The sequence below is a fragment of the Myotis myotis genome, unplaced genomic scaffold, assembly GCF_014108235.1.
Source record: "Myotis myotis isolate mMyoMyo1 unplaced genomic scaffold, mMyoMyo1.p scaffold_m19_p_1, whole genome shotgun sequence".
In the NCBI taxonomy this organism is placed as follows: Eukaryota; Metazoa; Chordata; class Mammalia; order Chiroptera; family Vespertilionidae; genus Myotis; species Myotis myotis.
The window spans coordinates 87,404,179-87,431,287 of NW_023416313.1; the positions used below are offsets into that span (position 1 = coordinate 87,404,179).

At 37.5% G+C, this 27,109-nt stretch overlaps 1 protein-coding gene across 1 annotated transcript; it reads left to right on the forward strand.

Moving 5' to 3' along the window:
- Positions 1-21,121: 21,121 nt before the first annotated feature.
- Positions 21,122-22,040, forward strand: LOC118657297 (tropomyosin alpha-3 chain-like). Its single transcript, XM_036311168.1, is given in 2 exon segments — positions 21,122-21,336; positions 21,338-22,040. Coding segments are annotated over 2 exon segments (753 nt in total). The 5' UTR covers positions 21,122-21,183; the 3' UTR covers positions 21,938-22,040.
- Positions 22,041-27,109: the final 5,069 nt, after the last annotated feature.

The window sequence follows — 27,109 nt, forward strand, 5'->3', positions numbered from 1 at the left end:
AATTCCTGGTCAGGGCGCATGTCACCAGTGTGGAGTATGAGGAAGGCAGCTGATCAATGATTCTCTTTCATCATTGATGTTTCTATTTCTTTATCTCCCTTTCTCTCTGAAATCCATAACAATATATATATTTTTTAAAAGAATGCAACAAGCTTACATAGTTGTAGAAAATGTACCATCTGGTATCTGAAACATGTGCTCTTTTCCCAAGTTCAAATTTAAGTGCATTGCTTTCTTCCCTACCAAATATTATACAATTCTACAAAGCTAAAATGATTACATTATTATGATGACTTTCAATCTTCTCTGATTTTTTTATTAATTACTTAAAAAATTGGTCCTGTGTTAATACATCACTGCAAATAAATGTCCTATCAATTTATAGCATATATGGTTAAAAATTGATACTTTTTAAGAGACTATTTTTAACACAATATTCAAGACTGGTTTACTATCAATATGTATAAATGTATATTTCAAAACAGAAAAGTAAATGAGTTACCAAAAAATATGTGTTAGAGACCACATGAAGGCAAACAGATGCTTGCTAAATCACATGTTTATGATGAAAAATATATATATATAGCAATCAGATTAGTTTACAAAGCATAAGAGTTTTTACTGAAGGTGTCTTTTTCAAGAGCATCACCAATGTCAGAGCACTTTTCCTGGTGCCTGAAAACTGCAATTAAAATAAGTAGACAGCCCAGCCTGGTGACTCAGTGGTTGCGCATTGACCTATGAACCAAGAGGTCACCGTTTGATTCACAGTCAGGGTACATGCCTGGGTTGCAAGCTCAATCCCCAGTAGGGGGTGTGCAGGAGGCAGGGGATCGATGTTTCTGGTCTATGTTTTGATCTCTCTATCCCTCTCCCGTCCACTCTCCCTAAAATCAATGAAAAAATATTAAAAAAAATAAGTAGGCAGTTTGGTGTCTCTAAACAGACCATCATGTCCCTAGCACCTTACAATTGAATCTTCAAATTCTTAATTTCTAGGATCAACTGTTAATTTAATGACTTTCAGCAAGCAAAAGCAAAGGATTAAAACATGTCCCCAGGGACACTGGGTGAGCATTGCTAAGAATTTTCTGCAACTATATTAAGTCATGAAATGCTGAGAGAAGAATTTTATGCAATTTCAACCCTAAGGCTCATGAAGAAGATAACAGCTATGTGGAGCAGGGAATGTTAGTATTTCTTACTTGAAATCAGAAAATATTATCACACTTTCCACTAATGTCAGCTTCAGCACTCTAAAGAGCCAGTCTGGATGCAGCCCCTTCTTGCCTATAAATGCTACTATTTTTAATATAAAGTCTTCAATAAATGACTCTGTCCTCCTCAAGGGCTCTTTCTTGAAAGGGCCTCATTTGAACCTCAGGCCTAACTTGTACACATGTACATACAGAAGAAGACTGTTGCACCAAAGTGGCTTACTACTAGCCACACCAATCATGCATGGAGAGGCTTCGTCTCCATCCACCCCCAGATGTTGTTCTGATAAGTCAGTACCTTATGGATAGTTGAGAAAATAAGTTTACAAAGCAGAATTTTAGACTTGAAACCTATATAATTTTATTAGCCAATGTCACCACAATAAATTCAATAAAAATAAAAAATAAAAAGAATGCAAAGACTTTATCAACTTTTAGCCAAGGATCACAAAAATGGAAAAAAAGTTTACATAAATCTGACTAGAAAATATTTGCAACAATTTGAAAGAATTACCAAGAGTGGGTGGGGGGAGAGCTGCCACTCCCAAATGGCCAATTTAGCTCAGAGATAAAGCTGTAGCACTGTCACAGTTTTAGAGGGAAATAAAACACAAAATATTCCCCATTTATTTCCTAGCACCATCCAATCCATCCCACATCTGCAGGAAAAAGCTTGCCCTTTTCAATAAACTTTACTTTCAATGCTACCTGCTAGCTGTGGCAGAGATTGCTTGCCCAATAAGTTCCCATTTCCTATGTACAAATCTACCCTTTGTTTTGTAGACTTCTTGCATTTTTTTTAACATCTGTTCATAGATAGTTAAAAAAAGTATGTCTTTTTAATTCCTTCTCTTTTCTTTGAATGGAAATGGAGGAGACCAAGCAAATTCCTAGCCACACGTGAGAGATGTAGAGCCAGTATGGAAGGAGCCGAGGTGACCACACAGAACAGAGCCTCTGTCTCTGACCTGCATTGACTAGGGCAGAAAATATACTTTTATTTTAAGCTTCCTCAGGTCTGAAAGCGTTTGGTACAGTGTTTAATATATTTTATTGATTTCAGAGAGAAAGGGAGAGGGAGAGAGAGACAGAAACATCAATGATGAGCTAGAATCATTGATCAGCTATCTCCTACACACCTCTTACTGGGGATTGAGTTTGCAACCCTTATATGTGCCCTAATCTCCTGGGTCATAGGTCTACACTCAACCACTGAGCAACACCAGCTGGGTTGTTACAGTGTTTAAAATACTCTGATGCTAAGGAAGTATCACAGTCAAGTATATAATCTTACTCTGGATTTCTAAAATTAATTCTTCTTTCATTGTAGAAAGAGTTTACCGTGGCCAAGCCAGTAAAAGGTTTATAAAGTGTCTCTCAGCTGAATTTATTATTTTTATGTTTCTCACTCATGACTCATCCAATGACCATTCTAAAATCATTTCTTTCTTTGCTACTATAATTCACTTGCAAGATGGAGAAGTCAGTAGGCTAATGACCTTGGAGTTCCACAGAGATGCTAGCTGTATGAACGGAGATGAGATCACCTTATACTGAACTACAGAACTAAGATTTCAGAATCACAGGAGTGCTAAATCATGTTAGGCCAATGATCCTGGTCTTTCTGCAAATTTTCATTGCTTCACAGGATAATAAACTACCCCACAAATCAGAGGTATGTGGGGAAAAGAGGAAATTCAGGTAGCTGAGTGGAATTAGCCTTATCTTGTAGATATTGCAGAGTTTCCCATGTTTAATCTTTGTGAGGATTTTGCTCAATTCTTTTGGGATAAAAAACACAGGGAACAAATTAGAAATTCAAATTCCACTGTTTGACACATTGGAATTTTCAACCATTGTTTTCGACTGGAAAAGTATAAAATAATAAACTTAGATGTTCTAAGTGTGGCCTTTGGAACTTTCTTTGTTGATGCTATCATGAGTGCACATATTAAAAGTGAAATGGAAGATGAATAGTTTACAGGGTAAAGAAATATTTTCCATCTTCACAAATGGTTTCAGGGCTCCCCTACGGCCTTAAAATGAAGTCTACATGGTGGTCTCAACTCTAACCCCTGGAGAATGTATTCCACATCTCCAACACAGAACAACTGATTCTGCAGAATTTGACACTTCTCTGCAGCCTCCACACAGAAGAAACAGGACTTGACATGCATGGAAATTAAATTATCTCCCACCTCTAGAGACATCTGTCCTCCTAGGTCAGGGTTACATGAAGGTCAAATGAAGGAGGTCAGATTTCAACCAGTTCCATACTAGCTGTGAATAGACAGAAAACACATCCTTTTGAGTTTTGATGATCTGCTACATTTTACATGAGCCATCAAAAATAAGAATAAAATAAACATACAAAGTAAATCACCTTAAAGGAAAAATAGTTTTGCATTATCAAACCAGGCGATAACCTTAAAAGCCAGGAGTTACCTCTAGAATGTGAGTTTCACATATGTTCTCAAATGTATAAATAAATTCTAGGACAGTTATAAAAATTCAGCCTGTGTTGGCAAAGACTGAGCCTAACTGTTCAATTAACCTTCACAGAAACTTAGGAGCCATTCACTTTGTTTTATTGATTTGTAATTTACAACCCTAAGTAATGTTTGAATGGCTTAGGTGCAGTCAAAAAATAGAAATTTTAGGACTCATCATTAAGGCCTTAACAAAAATATAGAGGCACTTAAAATATGAGATAAGGGGGGGGGGGGCGGTCAGTGGGAAGAGATCAACCAAAGAACTTGTATGCATATATGCACAACCCATGGACAGAGACAGGGTGGTGAAGGCCTGGGGCGGGTGTTAAGGTGGGGTGGAGGGTGGGGGCTAGCTAGAAGAGGTCAATGGGGGTAATAGGGGACATATGTAATACTTTCAACAATAAAGATTTTTTTAATCCTCTTAATGAGAATTAATCATTGGTATTCATGGTGCTCCTTTATTTTTTTTAAAAAATATATTTTTCATTTATTTCAGAGAGGGAGAGATAGAAACATCAATGATGAGAGAGAATTATTGACTGGCTGCTTCCTGCATGCCCCATACTGGGGATCAAGCCCACAACCCCTGGTCATGTGCCCTGACAGGGAACTGAAAGGTGGCCTCCTGGTTCATAGATCAATGCTCAACCACTGAGCCATGCTGGCTGTAATTATGCCCCTTTAATGCATAATTACATTAGACTTCCTTGTTAAATTTTTTCAAAGATAATTCTCATTTCTGAAAGTAAACTATGTTATCTGTCTACTTCCATTCAGTTCTTTCTCAGCTGACATGTCCAACCATCCATTGACTGAAATATATACAACCCCAGAGCAATGAATGTTTTTATCTCATTCAGACACATTACATTTCCTATACTCAGGCAAAGTTTGGAGCATTTAATGAATTGATGTAATTATGTCTACAAATAAGAATGATTTGTTTCAAAGCCCTTAAAGACACCCAGACTTTGAATGCAGAAGATATGAAAGTCTTTTGAATTAATTCTTAGAAGTCACCTACTCTACTCTTGTTTATTCACTGTGCTGCCTAATCCATGTCCTAGTTATTATGCAACAGAAACAAGTTCAAGAAGCAAGCCGTGTCTCCTTTCTCATGGGAGTTTACAGCAACGTTAATTTGTGTGTACACAGCCTCCATTGAAGACACAAAGGACTTACACTAGGCTTCCTATGGGTAGCAGCAGGTCAATACAACTAAACATGTGCATCTTCAGAACTCAGGACACTTTCAATAAAAGGCTTGTAGGTTTTAAACCCACAAAATCATCATCAAGTTCTCTGATCAACTGTATTCACATATTAATTATCATCTGGTAAATCAAACTGTCAAAATTCTTGACACAAGAACTTCATATCTGAGGCATGCTCAGTAAGTGTACATGGCTAGGCAACTCTTCTCACTTCCAAAATTCAATGTGGGGAAAAAGCCTCCTAAGAAAGAAGAATACAAAGAAATGGCAGTGTTCCACAAACAAGTTAACTAGAGCAATGTAAAGACAACAAGTGATCCAGATAACTCTCACCTAAGACTGCCTAATTATCTTTTAATAATTTATCTTCTCATTTGCCAAAAACACTAGGGTTCCCACCTCCTTGCCTCATCAGCACATCAACATTAGACCAAAGGGAATTTATCCCATCTTGTTCCAAAAATGCTTTCCTACAACCTCACATTTTCCAGATGAAGGTTTCTTTCCAGGGCAAATATTTCCCATAATAGGTCTAGGTCCCCAGCCTAAACTAGCTCACTTTATGTCTGAAAAATCAGAACCCTCAAAGACTCTCATCCTTTAGAAGCCTGTAATGAGTAAAAGGACAGAGACACTCTTTTGGTTAAAACTACAAAGCCCTAGGGAAGATAGCAAAAATATTCTGACTAGATCTAAGCAACCACCTCCAAAGTGAGGGGGCAGCAGCCTTGCTAGAGGCAGTCTCTCTGGAAAACTTTACTGAAGGAGAGCACCCACCCTCCTGGTCCTGTTGGCATCATGTAAGGACAAAATTAAGCTGGCTTTCTGTCATCCAGGAAAACCACAGAAAGTTCCAGTTACCAAAAGATTAATCCATATCCTCAATCAAATGGTATGTATTTCTTGCTTTCTTTTTTTAATAATAATGTGTTTACTATTAAAAATAGATACAGATATATATTTATCTTTCCCCAGTACTATAGTTCTCACCAGAGATAACCCTCGCAAACCAATTTTTATGCATTTATAGATAGATAATAACAATAATCATCAAATTTTATACAGTACTTATGTTCCAGATTCATGCCAAGCACTTTTATAAATGCTAAATTAATTAGTCCTCATAATAAGCCAGTGAGAACTATTATTACCTACATTTTACAGATAAAATTGAGGCACAGAAAAATAAGTAATTTGCCCAAGTCACACAGCTAGTGACCCAGCTGAGATTTGAATCCTAGCACTTTCATTCTAGATTCTGAGTTTAAATATCAGGTGATACTGTCCCCAAATAGCTAAAATGACAGAGATTGAGTGCAGATGAAGGTAGAGACAGAGATAGCAAAACTGGCCCTATTTAAATTTGGCAATAATGTCAGAGGTTGGCGGAGGTGTAGATATAGGCATAGTGGAGACACAGGCATACACATAGAGTAGCTCAAGATGATTTGTGTTATCTTCTGTTTTTCTTACACCAATAGGATCATTTTCTGTGTATTATTCTGGGATTTTCTTTTCCTTAGTTCTGGTTTATTGAGGTACTAGAGGCCCGGTGCATGAAAATTCATGCACTGGAGGGGGGTCCCTCAGCCCACCTCTCACAGGTGGCCCTGGGCAGCTGGGCAGCTGCCCTCCAAGGCTTGCTTGCACCTCAGGCCAGCTGGGTGGCTGGGGGGCTGAGGGGACTGAGGAATTCTGGAGGCAGGTGCACGGAGCACCCAGACCCACCTGGGGGCAGGCCCAGCCGTGCGGTGCTCCTGCCACCCTGGCAGGGCTGAGGGGACTGGGCACTGCCATCTTGTGGCTGTGGACACTGCCATTTGTGAGGGCATGACAGTCAATTAGCATATTCCCTCTTTATTAGATAGGATAATCTACATACAATGCATCGAAACTTTTTTATGGTACAGTTCTATAAATTTAGTCCACTGTTGTATAATCACCACCACAGTGTAAATACAGATTCTTTCCATCATCCTAAAAAGTTCCTTTATGCCACTTCAAAGTCATCTTTTCCTCACGTGTAAGATGTAACAAACATTGACCTGCTTGCTATGAGAGTCCACAATATATCTTGGAAATTATTCTATGGAAAGCATAAGAGTGGAGTAAATTTCAGTGATTTTGCAAAATATAATTTGTACTAGATAAATTTTAACTAACTTATGCTTCATGTATTTATAATACTTTTCACGGGACTTTACAAATAAGATTACTGAATAGGTTTGTACAATAGCTCTTTTATATTCTTCTGTTTCAAAATCTATAGCAAATACTAAACAAGACCTCATAATATTTTTCCAAAAAGATTCTCAAGCATTAGAAAGAAATAACAACTGTTCATCTACCCTCCTTCAACTTACTGATATGCAAAAGGATAGAGAATGAGAATTTGTGGAAAGAGTGAAAAAAGGAAAGAAATATATAAACACTGTAAACTGTTTTGCATATTTAAAAACTATGTAAATAAGCTTACTATGTGATAGAATAAAATGAAGAGTTTCTCAGAGCCTGCAACGGACTGGGACGGTCTGGTGGAGGGTTGGGGGGGGGGAGGTCATCTTCTTAGGTTCCTGATACCAAAAATAGAAGTTTTGAATAATTTCTTCAGCACAACACAACTATGACACTCCAATATCAGATTTAATAATTTTATTTAGTATTCATAAGCTTCTAGAAGGTTCCAAAGGTGAGCAAGTACGTTTTTACTATTGGATTAATTTTTGGCACCCTAGAGTGTGCTCAAAGAAATTCCTAACTGATATTCATTCCCACACATGCAAAAAGGGAAAGCTAAGGTTATTAACTAACACATTAATAAATTGTAACCCATCCAGCAGCTGGCTTTTATGGAATTGCTTTGCTGTGTATTCTAATGACAGAAGCAAAATGCCTGCATTTTCTCTACATGGATGGTATCTAGTAGAGTATAAGATTACAGAAAAATAATGCTTTCTTACTAAAAACTCTGTTATTCTTATTTTGTGTATTTAATTATATTTGCTGCTTAAGCAGGTATAATCTGATGACAGACATATCACCTGGAAGGGATGACAGAGCTTTAGTCTCATACATCAACTGCAGGATGTTATTCTGGAGGAGAAATTATTCAAAACTTACACTTTTTAAGAGGTACTTGAGAGCCAAAGATTCTGAGTATTGCATTGTCAGGGTGCATTCTAAAGACGGGGAGTGTATAATGTGTTCTCACCAAGGTGATTGCTGGAGTACAGCAGGGAGACCGTTAAAAAGGGGGTCAGGCGAGGGGTATTTCACCCCAGGTGTTGGTTCTCCTGTCCAATCTGTCCACCACAACACCTAAGAAATGGATCCATCCCTTTGCTTCTAACGCAAAGAATCCATTTCTATAACATAACACTCCACCAAACAAGTGGTCTATAGGCTTAGGAGCTCTAGCCCAGATTTTATAGCCAAAGAGAGAGTTGCAGTTGAATTTCATGCCAGTGTCTCAGTCGGCCTCAGAGAACTCCAGCTTCCAGCCACTGAGCATTGATAGCTCAGGAAAATAGAGAAGCTTATGGATTTACTTCCACCTGATCCATTTCAACAATGCTAGCCTTAAGGTTGGTATAGCAGGTGGATTGAGGAACACAAGTTGAGTGTCTTTGTTAAACTTTTTATAGATTTCATCATTTTATTCCTAGTTATAGGAGGTTGGGTAGAGATTCGATTATCTGAAGAGAGAAGAGAGAATTTCTCAATTTGGGCAGCAGATTCAATTTAAAAATGTTTTAAGAATATTGATCTTGAGACTAAAGTAGGGATGATATTTCAATATATTGACTAAATATTTACAATAGATGCTAAAGAAACGATTAAAGCAATATGTCTATTGCTTTAATTTTGAGATTATATTGTTTTTGTTTGCCATTCATTATAAAAAGACATGATATTATTTTACTAAGACTTGATTTTGAACACTCTACACAGTTAACCCTCACAATAACCATACCAGGTAGGAGGTTATGTTCTTGTTTTATAAGATAAAATTGAGTTTCAAAGAGGTTCAGAGACCTGCCCGAGAACAAGCAGTTTTTAAGTGAGAGAACTAGAGCTGGAACCCAGATTGTCCATGTTTCAGCCCAGTGACTTTCTATTATGCAACAAATATCTCCTAAGTCAGTTAGTTCTCACATGAAAATGTGCTGAAAGTTACAGAGAGTGAATTAAGGAGAAGGTTGGAATTTGTGAGACCCTGATGACTTATAAAAGTAGGTATTAAAAATGGTTCTCTAAGATTCTGAAGCCTCTAATGAATTGATTTATTAATACTGGACTCCCTTTATCTGGCCTTAAATCCCCAGGTTGAGTCATGGAGAATGCTCCAGAACCTGAAATAAGATCTCTCTCAATCAGTAGAAACTAGAAGATGAGAATGAGAAATGAGGCCTTGCCTGTTGTTGAGACAGAAGGTCTCAGGGCTTTTGTTAGGCCCTGGGAATAATCTGGTTTCTGTTATGAAAATCATCAATAAAAAGAGTTGAATTTTTTAGAAGAAAATAGTAGTCTCTTTTATATAATTACTAGAGGCCCGGTGCATGAAATTTGTGCGGGGGGGGGGGGGGTCCCCCTCAGCCCAGCCTGCACCTTCTCCAATCTGGGACCCCTCAAGGGATATCCAACATCCTTCTCACAATCTGGAATTTCTGGCTCCTAACTGCTCACCAGCTGCCTGCCTGATCACCTTAACTGCCTCTGCCTGCCAGCCAGGTCATCCCCAACTTCCCCCCCGACCACCACCAGCCTGGTTGCTCCCAACTTTCCCCCTCGCCGGCCTGGTCACGCCTTACTGCCCCCCCTGCAAAACACCTTGTCATCGAACCAAATGACATTTTGTAACTCTAATAATTATTTGCTCTTCATCTAAGAAAATATTTTTTGGTATTTTGTGCTTGTGTTCCTAAGTATGGTTTCATAAATGTGAAATTCTTGCTGATTTGGAATAGAATTTTTGAGACTAATTTTAAAATGTTGGTAAAGTGGGTTAGGGCAAGAATTAATGCAATTTAGTGAAAGAATACGTATTTTAATCTGGCCAAACTATGAAAATTATTTTGCAATCATCACTTGTGTTTCCTACTTCTCAATTTAGTCAAGTTGTTAAAATGTTATCTTAATATGTTAATGGTGCTCTCTTAAAATTCATCTTTATAATTTTAGCAAATAGGAAAAAAAAGGTATTTATTAATTTTGTCTCCATAATATCTACTGGGACCTGCATATATATTGAGACCAAATTTCCACAGGTATTCTGAAGATAGAACTTTGAAAACATTGAATGAAATATGTGTGGGAGAAAACAAATTTTGAAAACTTAAAATTAAGCATATGTTGACTCCATGGCTTTCTTTAGAAGTTAGCCTTAAAACTGAGGTATTTTCTTCTTTCAAAATTGTGTCAGCTGCTTAATGCTACTTGTGGTGGACTCAAAAATATTGATTTTTGGCTTATTTCAGTGCTTAGTGTAATAGTATAATACCTGAGGATACACAAAAAAATAATGACACTCAATTAAGCTTAAAGAGCAACTCTGATAAAAGTTTGCCTTCCCCTCAAGGTTCCACCATTATTGCAACCACCGCGTGACTTGAGTTTCTCACATAAACATATTTAACTGCAATCCATACATATCTCTGTCAATGTCTTCATTCAATTAAATCTAAGTACCCTAGATATTGGGTCTATTAGATCGCTCCTTTCTTTCATTTATCCCAAAGTCATCCAAAAGTGGTTTCTACTTCTAGATGGCAATGAAACAATTGTTTGTTAAATTTCGTCAGTTCATTCTGATGTCTTATACTTGAATTCAATAAAACAAGATCTCAGCCTGAGGCAGAGGACACTAAACCATCTTCAGAGTCTTTGGAGTATAAATATGATATATAATCCCAAATGCTGAGGTCCTTCTGACACTCCATTCTTTTGGCAACCTTGCCTTTGGATGCGAGGAAGTCTTCCTTGATGGATTGTCCTAAATGGGAATTATGTGATTTCTGGCCTCTGTGTGATAGAAAACATTTTTGGAAAAACAGTGCCTTATATAATCCACCATGAAACAATCTTTCAATTTATCTGTTGTGACTCCAGTCTTCTCGCACCAACATAAATGTGCTTCAGATGAAATCCTGCATTTGGCAATCCACCCGCCATTGCCAGCTGGAACAACGCCTACTTTTAGTTAACAGCACACATATAAAATCCAGGCCCATGGCGAGCTATCTGTTGAACATGGATTATGTGTGTGAACATAGCAGATGTGGAAATGCTGCTACATCCAGATCCACACTGCAGGCAGGAAAGAATGGGGCCTCACTGTGGCCAGAGATCCAGAAACCATTTGTTCATCTCTACATCACCCGTTAGCTCTGAAACTTGCATTTGCAGTGTCAAAGTAGGAGTTTTGATTTGTTTTTATACATGTTTCTTTTAAATAGCCACATCACTCACCAAGAAGCCATTTCCTCAGGATGTTTGTTTGTATAGGTAAGAACCAGCAGGAGAAAGATCTTGGCCTGTTAGAAAACAGAAAACTACCTGTTGCCACTTGAGTTGCTTTTGGCATAGTGAAGTTTTCATTTCTGTTTCTGGCTGTGGTTTCACAACCTTGAACAAGGCAAACTGTGGTTGTGCAAGTTATTTGATTACTTAAAATACAGATTATTAAATCACTCACTCCCTCTGCTTCAAATAGCATACAGTGAACAATCTGTTTGCAATAATAATAAGCATGAAATTTCTCCACTTCCCCCAGCTAAATGGATACTGATACTAGAACTGCTGTGTTTACTTTGCACCTGAATTCCACTCTGGTGAGTATTTGGGAGATTCCTATTCCAAGAGAAGATTCCAAATGGCATTCTGGCAGATGATGAAGAATACAGTTAAATTTTATATTAATTTATAGGCAGCCATGTCCCTAGTCTCTTGGGCATCATAGCAAAATTAGGAAGATGAAAAATAACTACAAACACATCCAAGAGAAACATATCCACATAAAACCAAGATCAGGAACTCAATATAAATAGTGCTATAACGAATACCACAAACTACAAAGGAAAAACAAAGCTTTGAATTAGAGTAATTTAGGCTGACGATGTGATTAACCAATTAACAGTTGCAAAGCATTTTGGAGCTATAAAGCTTCCTGTTAATGAGAGTTTCATGAGTTTGGAATAATAATTCACAAAAACATGTCCTCGCCAGCCAGCCCTTTCCTGATTGCAGCCAGCACGGGTAATTCTAGGCCTGCAAGCTGCTCCCAGAAACTGAGGCAGGACCAAGAGCAAAGTGCCCATTGATTAATTGATTTTAATCGCATTTCGAAGTAAATTGGCAAAGACCAATAGTTAGCTCCTACAAAGGGAGCTGAATCATTTCTATCCTTAATACAAAGAGATTACTGACTTAAATGGAAAATTAGAAGGGTAGAACTCATGATATTAAGCGAAGATAAAAATACTCTTTAAAAAATGTATTAAGTTCATTACATAATTAACTATGTTATCAGTTTATCCAAGAGTGATGAGTGAGGGAGGTTACTTTTTCATAGGAATGGTGCAATGGTATCAATCATCTTAACTCAGAATATGTCAACATGGAATCTTTAAATCAATTCATGGTGTTGATTAAAGTCGGGATTTAAATGTTTGGTTGTTCTTTATATGAAGTCAAAGTAAACAACGTAATTTTAGCAAATGAATCGAGTAATATTTTTTATGTGTGGTTGCATAATAAAAATAAAATAATTGATTCTGCTTTTGCATGTGTTTGGGCTCTGAAACTAATGCGGTATAGAGAGAAGTTTAAGAATCAGAAAAATGAATTTAGGGTGGACCCAAGAAGTTGGCACTGCCCTCTGTACCATACCAAAAAGATGTTACTGAGGCAAATGGAGTGAAGCAAAGATTACATCTATAGTTGACTTGTTGAGTCCTTTGTCTAGGAATAATTGTCAAAGCACTACCATGTGAAAACCATATAGCAACAATTTTAACAAGTTTTGTTCTCTCTGAATGATTGAAATTTGAATGTGAAAGTGAGAGGGAAATAAAACTCAAAACAGAAATAGCAAATATGTTCAGTATTTTCACTGAATAGATTGGGCTTTCTGTCAACCTTGAAAAATATATTCAGGCTTTTATCATATGTAAATTTAAGTTCAACTTTATAATGTATTTGCAAATAAATTACACATTCCAGTATAGTAGTTCTCAAGCTTATATTTAAGCAGAAGAGTGATGTGTGTACATATGTGCTTTTAAATGAAATCGCAAACAAATTGTCAACATTTTATCTCTAAACCAAATAAGAATAGACTGACTAACCCTGTGCTTTCTGATTTGGCCTCCTCCTTCTCATATCATATCATTTTTATTTACTCATTTTATTCTCCCAGACCACCATAAGCTCATGAAATCAGAAACTATGCCTGTCCTATTCCTTTTTATATTCTGAGATCATAAACAGTACCTGATCATAGTTTTAATAGACAAAGTTTGAAGAAAAAAAGAGAGGAAAGAAGGGAAAGTGGAAAGATGGGAGGAAAAATAACCAGAAGTTTAGAACTTAAAAAGATAGTATTTAATAACAAAATTTTCATCTGAGACATTTCAGTGTACATTTTAATTCTTACATATAGGAAAGGATAACCAGTTTATTTATTATTAAATAGAGCAAATGTGTCTTTTATTCAATAAAATAAGTTATCCATTGGAATTCATAACACCCTAGCTTTTCCATTAATGCTTACTGCACAATTTTTTATAGTTGTGGGAAATTGGAAATTAGCCATATGTTAAAAAATTGTAATACCTTAATCAATACAGAGAAAACAATATATTAATAAAAAGAATTGGATGACAGTCAATTATGGAAATAATTATGTATCTACCTGATGGAAATATTCTATTCTATTTAGACTTATGATTTTGCAGGCCATTTAGAAATGTTTAAAATAGTTCAGATGTTTAATTAAAAAAATATACACTCTAATGTGTTGTCATACAATATTTTTGTGACTTGGGTATATCATAATTTTTCTGACTGCTGGCTTACCTATGGAATGAGAAGCCCAGTCTCTTTCCCAGCAATATAAATTTACTTACAGATCAAAATGAATTTTATCCTGATAATCTATAAATTCAGTTAGTTAAGGAATTTTAACTCCTGACATATAACTAAACCTCATCCAGCACAGCCAGTGCTGAACCTGAGGAGGGGCAGTGAAGGATTAAAGAAAACAGACAAGAGAATATAGTTGGGGCCAGGTGGGTCACTGTGCCTGGATGAGGACACAGTGACACAGCCTGTAAGCCGAATCTTTATTTTATAGTCAGATCACACAAAGCAAAACAAGGGAGTGGTCAAGATGTTTACAATGTTCTTGTGAGTTTCAAATCTACTTCTTTCCTGTTGTTGCAATTCTCTGAACTCTGTCAAGCTTTGTTTTGGCAGCACTTGTTGTACCTCCCACAGCCCACAGCCCTCAGCTACCTAGGACTACAAGGTCGGACTGTAAGGTCAAGCTTACAAAGAACCATAGCCTTTGGTTATAATTGTGCTGGGAGGGCTTTGCCCTCCAAGCTGGGACTTGTTTGTGGTTTTGCCACAAGAGGACTGTGCCCTCTCATTGGTCCAAGGCTTGAAACTAACTGTCCAAAAGATATAGCTGCTCTCCACATATAACAGCATCTATTTCTTCTCAGTGGGGATAAAAATAACATTTGCTTATTTACTGAGAATAAAAAGGGAAGGGAGTTAACAATTTTGAACATTCTAATATGACAAGAATTTTATTAGATTTTTATAACATTTGATTATATCTGATTCCTTTTTCTCATTCTTTAGTGTGTGACAAGAGAACAATGGGTAAAGTCACCTCCCCAAGGTGCCTCCAGAAAATGACCTGCTTAGCCTTTGGAATCTCATTCTAGTCACTGGTATGTGTACCCCATCTATTTATTAATGAGTGGCTGAGAAATTCGCCTGCTTCATTTTGGTTTTGAATGAACACAAGAAAGTGAAAAAGATACTTAGTTTTTTGGAAGAATGAATTGAAACCCAAAATGATCTTGACACAAGGAAATGAGAGCAAAAACTTGGCAGGATGGTGGTGAAGAGAATACCAAACACATGACACAAATTCAGAATGGGGAAGAATGGGTTTGTCACAGAGGCTAAGAAGTGCCATTGTGAATCTTTAACTGAACATGAGTCAGCATCCCACTGCTATTATTTTAAAAACCAGCCAAACAGAGGAATGCATTAGAAAGAACAAAACATGCAAGAACCCTGAAGCAATTGTCCCAGTGGGCATTGGTCAGGCACTTATTAGAGTGTTGTATCCAGTTTAAGGTCCAGAAACTAAACAAGGATAAGAAAACTTGGAGATGAATGAAAGAAAAGCAACAAAAAAGATTAAAATTTTAAATAAAAGAGTCTACTAGGAATTGGAATTCACAGAGTAGAGATGCAAAAAAAAACGACTTTTCTAAATGTTCATGTAGTTACATGTTTTTCCATAAACATTGTACTTATCTAGGATATTTTGCAATCTTCTCTTGGGCCCCTTGTAGCCTTTTAAAAACAATTAATTAAAGCAGTCTGGTTTGTCAGTGATTGGAAGAGACAGAAACATTAGATGCGAACTGTGTCAGTGTATTCATTACAAAAAAAAAAAAAAAAAAGAATTGTATAATCATCTCCAGAGCATCTATTACTGGTCCTGCAAAGTTACCAACTTTCCTCTGTCAGATCTATTTTTCCTCTTAGCTCTCCTTATCTTACTTAGTGGTGTAGCAATGCATCCAGTCACCCAAACTGACAAGAGCCATCTTTGACTTTCTGGCTTCCTTACCAACCACACTGAATTAATCCTGAAGTACCACTGATTCTACCCACCAGTCATTCTGAATGGATTCCCTCCTCTCCATTACTGCCATTATATCTTCATCCAGGACCTCATCATCACTTCTTTGGACTATCACTGTGGATCCCTAACTGTAAATGGAAAAGTAACATCAGTCTTTTTCTTCTCAAGCTCATTTTTCACACTATCATTCTATTTTGGTTATATTCCTTCTTTGCTTGAAGACTTCAGCTGGCTCTATGCTCCTTAAGGGATAAAATCAAAGCTTTTGTAGCCTGACATGCATCACTTTCATGTCTCCCCCTGGAAGCTGGCCTCACACTCCTTCCAAGTACACTATATTCCAGCCACAATAAAACCCCCTACCCATGCTGACTATGCTCTTTCGTGTCTTCATGATTTAACAATAATTTTTTGCTTTACCTGAAATGGGTCCACATCCCTCTGTCTGTCCCCTGAACTCCTATGCCATAGAGGAAGCCTACCTCTCAGTTCTTCAAATGAAAAAGAATTAAACTTTTCATCATTGACTCCAAGTATCTTGGGTCTAAAAAAGGTTATCTCACAATTGACAAAGGAGTGCCCATGACCTGTTTACAGAGCTTGATGGTAAATAAGCCCCATTTTGTCTACTCCACCTATAATAGGATGATATTGAGGTTGGGCTCCAATTATTCTAGGGCCTTTGAAATAGTTCAAGGAGACACCTCACCTCAGAATGAGATCTGATAATACAATATTTTTTAAAGCTAAGTAGACAATAAAAAAAATTCATTGAAAATCCTTTCCGATAGATCTGTCTCTAATGAATTAAAATTTAGCCTATTAATTAAGAGGGGTTGGCAAGAAAAAGAGTATTTTCTCTGAGTTTTTCCACAAAGTATTATAAGTCTCCAACTTATAGTGCATAAGTGAATTACTTCAAACAGAACTCCAGAGGAAAATGTTTATTGTATCTATTTTTCTGTTTTTAAAGAATATGCTAGTGGTGGATTCATAGAAACATGTCCCTTGTCACATTTAGAGTATTTTCAGAAAAAAATATTCCAAATAAACAAATAGAAAGCCTGTTTGGCTTATAGCCAATCTCTTTCAATCCAATCCATATACCTCCTCGTACTAGGTACTTTAGAGGTAGATACCCTTATTTGTTCTCATCTTCATTTTAAGCTTACAGGAGAATACGGGAAATGGAAGCAATAAGTGAACAACATTCTGTGTGAGAAAAACATTTTGTTACACTTGCTTTAAAAGTTAGTATGCTTGCTGTGCTATTCGGTTTAGAGCATAATATTTGCAACAGAGCATCTTGGTTTGTGAGCAGGAGCCGTTGCCTGGCTGCCTTGGGCAGGAGGAAGTAGGTACTACCTCTTTTCCAAGTATCCATTTAACTGTGGTGATACTCACGGGGTTTTGGTTTTGCCCGGAAGAGAGAGAAAATTGGGGGGCAGGGACTCTGAAGGGAATAGGTATGAGGACAACGAAAAGGAAGAGCTGGCAGGTTGAGAGCCTTTATAAGGATGTTAGGACAAGAAGCTGAAAGAATTGTCTAAATAAACAACTGTGAAAATAAAGAGACAAGGAAATGAAGTGGAGCCTGAGGTCCAGGAATATGTGCAACACGAAGTTAAGAAGAGACCAGTGTCTGCCTCTCTGAGCCCATAGACCTAAAAACTGCAGACCCCATGCTCAGGTACCACTGACAGAGACTGACCATGGGGCAAGATCGCACAGGGAGCAAGCAGCAGTAGCAAGGACGAGGATGACACTGAGTCATTACTGAGGATTCTGGAGCTCAAGTCTCCCTGCAGACTGAGAGGAGGTTTTAGAAAGGGCCCACATTCCTGTGGGCGCATAGCTGGCATCCATGTTACAGCCCTTGTACTTACAGGGTGGAGATGCCTGGAATTTTAGGTTATAGTTATAAGTATAACTTTGAAAGTTACACCCATGTATGTACATGCAAACCTCTCTTTTCTTCTGAAGACACCTCCTCTGACTGTCCGTGAATACAGTTAAATATTAGCTCATCTGCTATTCTGACCCCACGTTTCCTTTTATTTTCCACAGCTCAGTAAATTCTTCCCCAGGCAGACCTTCCCTCATGTATTAGCCAGGGTTCTCCAGAGAAACAGAACCAGTAGGATAGATAGATTAGATATAGATGTAGAGAGATAGAAATAGAGATAGAGAGATAGAGATAGAGAGAGATGAAATAGAGATAGAGGTGAGATAGAGATAGAGAGAGATGAAATAGAGATAGAGATGAGATGAGAGAGAGAGAGAGAGAAAGAGAGAGAGAGGAGATAGAGATAAATAGAGATGAGATAGAGATAGAGATGAGGGGAGAGAAAGAGAGAGAGAAATTTATTATAGGCATTAGATCACATGGTTATGAAAACTGAGAAGTTCCACAGCCTGCCATCTGTAAGCTGGAGAAGCAGGGGTAAGCCAGTGATGTAATTCAGTCCCCGTGTAAAGGCCTGAGAATCATAGGGCCTAGGATGTAGAGTCCTGGTATGAGTTCAAGAAATCAAGAACCAGGAGTGCAGATGTCTGAAGGCACGAGAAGATGGTGTCTCAGCTGAAGAAGAGAGAGCAAATTCACCCTTCCTCTGCCTTTTGTTCCATTCAGACCCTCAATGGAGTAGATAATGTCCACCTACATTGGGATATTTTTTACTCAGTTTACTGATTCAAATGCTAATCTCCTCAAGAAACATTGTCACTGACACACCCCAAAATAATGTTTTGCCAGCTCTTTGGGCATTGCTCAGCCCAAGGAAGTTGACACATAAAATTAACCATCACACCACATTTCCACAATTCCCTAAGAAAACTATATCTGTTCTTCTTCCTCTATTATTTGTTTTACTTAGAAATGACAACAAAAAGTATTGAAATAAATACTTATTGATGCTATATCATGCCTCACATTTTGTGTAATAGAAGATACCCTCTGCCTGCAGGGATATTAAAATATTGTAAGGTAAATGGAATACGACATAAATCACTAGAAAACTGGATGGAATGTGATTAGTAGGTTAAAGAGATACTTAGTATATGAGCATTCAAAAAGAGACAATGAGTAACATCAGCAATAATACCCAACATTTAAGGAGCACTTAACATATGTCAAATGCTATCTAAGTGCTTTCTATCTATTCTCTCACTTAATCCTCACAATAACCCACTGGTATAATTGAAGAAATCACGGATGACCTGTTTCTGTTGCTAGTGGAAGTGAAATACTAAACGCAAAGCCATTGTCCAAAGTTTCTGCTCCATGGTGGAGCTGGATCCAGTTTAGCATTAGGCTAGTTGTAGTCCATTAGTTCATTGTGTGTGGGGGCCCACAAAGCTATGGGCCACGTGAGTGAATGCAGGAGCATGAGAGCCCCTGCAAGCCAGGAGCCAAGAGAATAAGAATGTGAACTGAAAGAGAGCAAACTCCTTTGTTTAGGGCAGTGGTCAGCAAACCGCGGCTCGTGAGCCACATGCGGCTCTTTGGCCCCTTGAGTGTGGCTCTTCCACAAAATACCACGTGCAGGCATGCACATACATTGCTATTGAAACTTCGTGGCCCATGCGCAAAAGTCGGTTTTCGGCCTGGGAGAGTCTATTTTGAAGAAGTAGCGTTAGAAGAAGTGGGGGGTGTCGGTTGGTCAGGCTACAGGAGACCCGGCGCAGGGGAGGTAAACTGTTTTGAGGTACGTTCACTGAGGTCGACCCCTTCCAACTCTCCCATCCACACTCGTCTATCTGAAACAAGTATACATGTCAATCTGAAACAAGTATACAAGACGAGTGTGGATGGGAGAGTTAGAAGGGGTCGACCTCAGCAAACGTACCTCAATCAGATTGAGGACGTTTTTAGCAAAGGCCAGCTTAGGAGTACCCTAATTAAGTTATTAACAATGTACCTACCTATATAGTAAGTTTAAAAAATTTGGCTCTCAAAAGAAATTTCAGTCATGTACTGCTGATATTTGGCTCTGTTGACTCATGAGTTTGCTGACCACTGGTTTAGGGGAGTAAGCATTTCAAATCTTCCTGTGCTTGTAGTGGCTATGCCTACTCTGGCCAATGACCTGTGCTCAGATGTGACTGACAGAATAGCACCTTGCCTATGTCATCCAGACTTTACTGGGCATGCATCTAAACTGCAGCTTCCTGGCAAAGCAGCACAAATGGCTTGCCAATAATATTTGGTCTTCCCGTTGCACCTTTCCAGTTATTCATAACTAGGCTAAATTACAATGGTATCGCTGGATTGTCACTATTATCCTCATTTTTCTCAATAAACACACAGAGGCATAGAGACATTAAGTAAGATGTTTAAGGTCACACAAATTAAAGTTGTCAGAGCAGGAGAACAGAAAAATAAGAATACATTACACAAAACAAATGAAAACCCATAAACTTTTAAGTTGAATTAGATACAATAAAGAGCTGGTTTCACTAAACTCTAAAAGTAAAAGGATGAAAAAAATTTTAGTCTCTTTCAGCTTTTCATATTTGACATATTAAATGTAAATTTATCAAATACAACTACTCTAGATTAAGTGAAATTTCCCTTATTTAATTTTATTTTCCATGCTTTCATCATTTTGTTTGTAATGGTATTGTTTTTGCTACTTTTCTTTGTAATCAGAAGGATTTCAGACAATGGGTAAAGCCAGCCTAGAAATATAATAACCAGATTTCTAAAAACCAATTTAAAAAGGAATATTTGAAACACTACTTCCATGTCCTGGACAGTATAACTCAGTTGGATGAGTATCATCCTATGCACCAAAAGGTCACCAGGTTCAATTCCCTGTCAGGGCACATGCCTCGGTTGCTGGCTCAAATCCCAGTAGGGGTTGAGCAGGAAGCAGCCAATCAATGATTCTCTCTCACATCAATGTCTCTCTACCTCTACTTCTCCCTTCCTTTCTCTCTAAAATCAATAGGACATATTTTTTAAAAAAGAAATACTACTTTCTTGTCACTTGAGAAAGTCTACATAAACAAATATACAGATAGGCAGATAATTGATAGATGATGACAGATAGATAGATGATAGATAGATAGATGATAGATAGATAGATAGATGATAGATAGATAGATAGATAGATAGATGTGTAGATGTGTGCCCATTAGTGTGTGCCAAGCACTAAGCTGGGTAGTGAAGGTTACCGAAAGGATTTAGGCAGAGATAAATGCTTTCCAGGGGTTTTTAATATTTTTTTCTTTTTTTAAATATATTTTTATTGATTTCAGAGAGGAAAGGAGAGGGAGAGAGAGTTAGAAACATCGGAGAAGCGGTTGCAGCGCGGAGCGGAGGAGGCAGGAAGGCGAACGCGAGCAGGCGCTGGGTGGGCACCATGGCCGGGATCACCAACATCGAGATGGTGAAGCGCAAGATCCAGGTCCTGCAGCAGCATGGGGACGACGCCCAGGAGCGGGCCAAGCGCCTCCAGCGGGAGGGGGAGGGGGACAGGCGGGCTCGGGAGCAGGCTGAGGCTGAGGTGGCCTCCTTGAACCTTGAACCGTAGGATCCAGCTGGTTGAAGAGGAGCTGGACAGTGCTCAGGAGCGCCTGGCCACTGCCCTGCAAAAGCTGGAGGAAGCTGAGAAAGCTGCCGATGAGAGCGAGAGAGGCATGAAGGTTATTGAAAACCGAGCTTTAAAAGATGAAGAGAAGATGGAACTCCAGGAAATCCAACTCAGAGAAGCTAAGCACATTGCAGAAGAGTCAGATAGAAAATATGAAGATGTGGCTCGTAAGTTGGTGATTATTGAGGGAGACTTAGAACGCACAGAGGAACGAGCTGAGCTGGCAGAGTCCCGTTGCCGAGAGATGGATGAGCAGATCAGACTGATGGACCAGAACCTGAAGTGTCTGAGTGCTGCTGAAGAAAAGTACTCTCAAAAAGAAGACAAATATGAGGAAGAGATAAAGATTCTTACTGATAAACTCAAGGAGGCAGAGAACCGTGCTGAGTTTGCTGAGAGATCGGTAGCCAAGCTGGAAAAGACAATCGATGATTTGGAAGATAAACTGAAATGCACCAAAGAGGAACACCTCTGTACACAAAGGATGCTGGACCAGACTCTGTTTGACCTGAATGAGATGTAGAGCCACCCAGTCCCGCCCCGCCGCTGCTCCTCCCTCTGACCCTGACTCCGCCTGAGGCCAGCCTGCTTGAAGCTGACCTTTAAACTGAGGGCTGATCTTTAACTGGAAGGCTGCGTTCTCCTTTCACTGCCTCCCACCCCCCTCCCACCCCTCCCCCCGCATCTTTTTCGCCAAATTATCTCTGCCTCCCCTCAGAGATTTTGATTGGGCTAGAGGCTGAGCACCTTTGGGAACAACATTTAAGGGAATGTGAGCACAATGCAGTGTCTTTAAAAGCATGTTGTGATGTACACATTTTGTAATTACCTTTTTTGTTGTTGATGTGGCAACCATTTGTAAAACATTCGAAATAATTCCACAGTTCTCAAGCAGCAGGCTAATCCCTTCTCACTTTTAGGAGGTAATTTTTTCAGCTTAATCCATATTGCCCTCTCCATAGAGGAGGGAAAGAGGTATAGGCCTGCCTTACTGAGAGCCACATAGAGCCCAGAGAACAACTCCACTATGGGGAATCATTGCTTTGTGCAGAGTACCAGCCAAATCGAAAAGGTGATTCCAGGAGGAGTTAGCAAAAAAAAAAAAAAAAAAAAGTGATGTTTAGGTTTCAGCTTTTAAGGCATCTTTGGGCAATTTATTTTTTTCATCAGAAGTGACCAAATTAAAATGGTGAGACCTCTCTGTCAGAGACCAAATTCTAGTCCCATCTCTTCCCTTTCAAGCCCAATGGTTCACAAAATGGATCACGTGCCCCTTAGGTTGAAGTGACCAGTTATTTGCTCTCCTGCCTCCTTGAAAGAAAGAAAATTATGTTTTTGCCAGTGATTTAGCCAAATGAAACTCGTCTCATTACCCTCCTCGGGGTCTGAAGCTGCTGTCTCTAAAAGTGCCATCTCATTGTGCTTTGTACCAGTTAGTGCTGGAGTAATCTTGAATAGTTTATGTACAAAACTTTTTAAATTTTGTATTATTTTGAAACTTTGCTTCTTTGGGGTTGGGGCACACTGGCCATCCCGTCTGGCTGTGAGAGCTCGCTACAGTCTGGGTTGGCAGTGTGCTGATCTTTAAGTTTCTTTCCCTACCTAATGCCCCATTTTTAGTGAGGTTTCTGTGAGGTCTGTTAGGTGCACATCCTGCAGCTTATTGGCTTAAAATGTACTCTCCTTTGGTGTGGTCCCTTTGGGGGCCAATTGGGAGAAAGAGAAACTGTTTTGATACTGAAAATTGAACAAGTATCTTTTTAAAATAAAGAACCAGTCCCTCCAAAAAAAAAAAAAGAAACATCAATGATGAGAGAATCATTGATCAGCTGCCTCCTGCATGCCCCCTAACTGGGGATTGAGCCTGAAACCTGTACATATGCCCTTGACTGTAATGGAACCCGGGACGACCCTTCAGTCCACAGGCCAACACTCTATCCACTGAGCAAAACTAGCCAGGGAAATACATTTTTTTTCTAATATAGATATTATCCTCTAAAAGTTTCCAGTGTGTGATATTAAATAAGACAAGTAAATAAATAATTATCATTTAAAATAAATGAACTAATGCCATTAAAGAGAGGCAGAAAATTTGTCATGTCAATTTAGAGAAATTCTGTGTGGGACATAATCAGTGAAGACTTTTGGATTTATGATAACAAGCAAACAACACACTTCTATAAAAAAATTGATATCATTGGTCAAATATCCCTGCTATTAAGTTATTGACATTGATCACATTTAAGCAACAAGAAGTAGGAAGTATTTTTTTAAAAATACATTTTATTGATTTTTTTACAGAGAGGAAGGGAGAGGGATAGAGAGTTAGAAACGTCGATGAGAGAGAAACATCCATCAGCTGCCTCCTGCACACTCCCTACTGGGGATGTGCCCGCAACCAAGGTGCATGCCCTTGACTGGAATCGAATCTGGAACCCTTCAGTCCTCAGGCCAATGCTCTATCCACTGAGCCAAACTGGTTAGGGCTAGAAGTAGGAAGTATTAAACACACACACACACACACACACACACACACACACACAAAAACAAACAAACAAAAAAAAACAAAAAAAAAAAAAAAAAAAAAAAAAACGCTAGCAAGATATACACAGGAGAAGTTGAAGCTCGATGCTTCAGCTTAATTAAGAGTTCTTCCCAAATGGGGAAAAATCTATTGTAGAAAAAGAGTCCAGTTCTTCATTGCCTCTCATTCCCTCCCACCTTATACATGTACCCATACATACTTATACATACTCTGTTTACATACTTTAGAAAGGACCATATTACTAAGTAAATAATGATTTTGAAGTATATCCCTTTATCTTTGGAAATCAAAGGGGCATATATTAAAAGCATATCTTTCATATAATTTGTTTCTAAAATTGACATCTGAAATAAAATAATGAGGTCATAACACTAGTATCTTATTGGTCATATTTTTAAATTTCATGTTATACCATAAAGAAATTTTTATATAGTAGTTAAAACATCTTTAGTTGACTCCACTGGATTTTGTAGTTTCCACCAATTAGCTTTCAAGGAACATTATTTCTGTCTCTTATTTATTATCCATAAGGGAATCACCTATATTGAGCTAAAACATCATTTCTATTTACTGCTTCCACTTATAGTTTCATGAGGGATTGCTTGTTCCTTGATACCAGGTTAAACATCACTAAAATATGTAGTTTTTTAGTGTTCCTTAGGAGATAACATGGAAATTATAGATAACCTGTGATTTAAAAGCTGAACGAAATTAATTAGGAACTCGTTTTAAAGTAAAATATAACAGGACACTATCCCTTCATCAAAGTTAGCATATTTAAATCTACTTTTTCAGTTAATATCATTATTTAAAATTGTGGGAACTTCAATAAGTAAGTAACTGTGCACTTCCAAATTAAGTCATTCTGAATCCTATTAAATTCACTCTGATTATAAGCTGTATCTACAATTTGACCAAGAATGGAGTAATTTTAGAGGCAATAAGTTTCACAAAACTTTTAACACCTTTTGCCCTCAATTTTGAAAGCAATAGAAACCTTTCCTTCTATTTTAAGTCATTGTTTTTTAAAGGAAATTTGATTTTGAACATTTCTCTGGGTAAATAGAAGCATCTGTTAAAACAAACATCAAAAGTTATTCTAAGTAATTTGGGGGCTGAAGTTCTTTTAATGCCGCATTTCACAGTTGGAACTTTGTGATAGCCATATAGAATGAGGATTTTAAAAGATTTTTGTTCTTAATTTATAGCTCATAATTTTCTTTTGGATTCTAAATTTAAGACATTGATTTCTCCCTTTGTAATTTAATTTTAAGATAGCTCGGTAAATTATTTTTGGATGGACGTCGGTAACACTTAAAATGATTGTAATCATAACACTAAAGATACTTGGCTGCTATTTTCATATAGATTTATTTCCAGAAAGTGTTTTAAGAATGATTTTTAAAAAAATACTAGTGGACCTTTAGTTACAATTCAATTACACTAGTGAGACTTAAAGACAAATTCAGGGTGAATAATTTTTCCCTTAGTTATACAGGATGTATTTTGGGAAATGCATTAATTAGTGAAGCCACAATTTAGTAGTTACTATTCCCCCTTGAGATGTCTCTCTGTCTGCCTTAAATACAGGATTTGATTCATTTTGCCACTCTAGAACTAAAGCAGACTTATTTATGTGATTAATGATTTACTAAATTATAAATAACATGATTTTTCAAAATGGTCTCTTAAGTAGCCAAAAAATACAGTGTATACAAAAGGATCTTTTTCTGTAAGAACTAGAACTTTTTATCTTTTTCACAATTCTGCCTTAAACTGTAAAATAATCTTCCAAAAATGCTTCCCTGGTAAAACCCAGAACTATATTTTCCAATTTTTACTTTTTTGTTGAAACATAACACACATTTATATTCTAAAATGCACACTTCTTAAGTGGATAGCTGTATAGATTTTTTAAGTGATCATGTGTGACCACCATCAAGATCAAAATATGACATTACCAGCATCCATCCAATCAGTCATTACCACTACCACCATGTAAGGTAAAACTTTAGGGCCTGAGTTTTTTTGTTGAACATTATTCATGAATTTTTTCCTTGTTGTTATGTCTATAAATTTATTTTCTCATGCTATATTGTATTCTGATGTATGCGTAAACCACACTTTATTTCTCAATTCTAATTTTGGTGGACATTTGAGCCATTTCTATATTAGGCCATTTGAATCATGATGCCATGAATATTCTTGACTGTTGCTACAAATATGTATTCATTTCTATTGGAATGAAATTGGTGAGTCATAGGATATATGTAAGTTCAGCTTTACCAGGTGTTGCCAGACATTTTTTCACAAATAAGGTTTAAAGCAGTGTGTGGGATTTCCAGATACTTCACATTATTACCAACACTTGCTTATATATAGTGTTATCTCACAGGGTTTTTCATTTTGCCTTTCCCTGACAAATACTTTAGATATGGATTTTTGGAGAGGTGTCTATTCAGATTTCATGCCTACTTAAATTTGTCTTTCTTATTGATTTGTAGAATGCATATACATCAAGAAAATGAGTCTTTTGTCAAATGTAGTCACATAGGTTTCAGCTCCATGACTTGTTTGTGTGCTGTTACTAATGTCTTTTGACAAATAAAAGTTGGTGATTTTGATGAATGTATTGCTTTTTCCTTCACTGTCTTATGTACTATGTAAGAAGCCCTTTGCCTAGCCCTAAAGTCATGATAATATTCTTCTATATTAGGTATTAGCTCTATTGTTTTACTTTACATATTTTAATGTATGTTGTGAGGTTATGTGATTGTTGCATTATTTTATAAATTACATTTTTCAGCACCTTTTTCTAAAAAATATTTTCTCTAATATAATGCAATAGCACTTTTGTTGTAAGTTGAATGTATTTGTGACTGTTTCTATACTCTGTTTCATTGCTCTAAATACTTATTATTGTTCCAATACCACACTGCCTTAATTGCCATAACTATAAAGTAAATCTTGATATCTAATAATTCAAAATTTCAACTTTTTTTCTTCATTTTCATGATTGTCTTGACCCTTTGCATTTTCATATAAGTTTTAATCTTTCTCAAAACACCTTGCTGGGATTTTATTGGAATTGCATTTGAATAAGTGTCAGTTTGTGGGAAATTGACATCTATACAATACTTACTCTTCCAT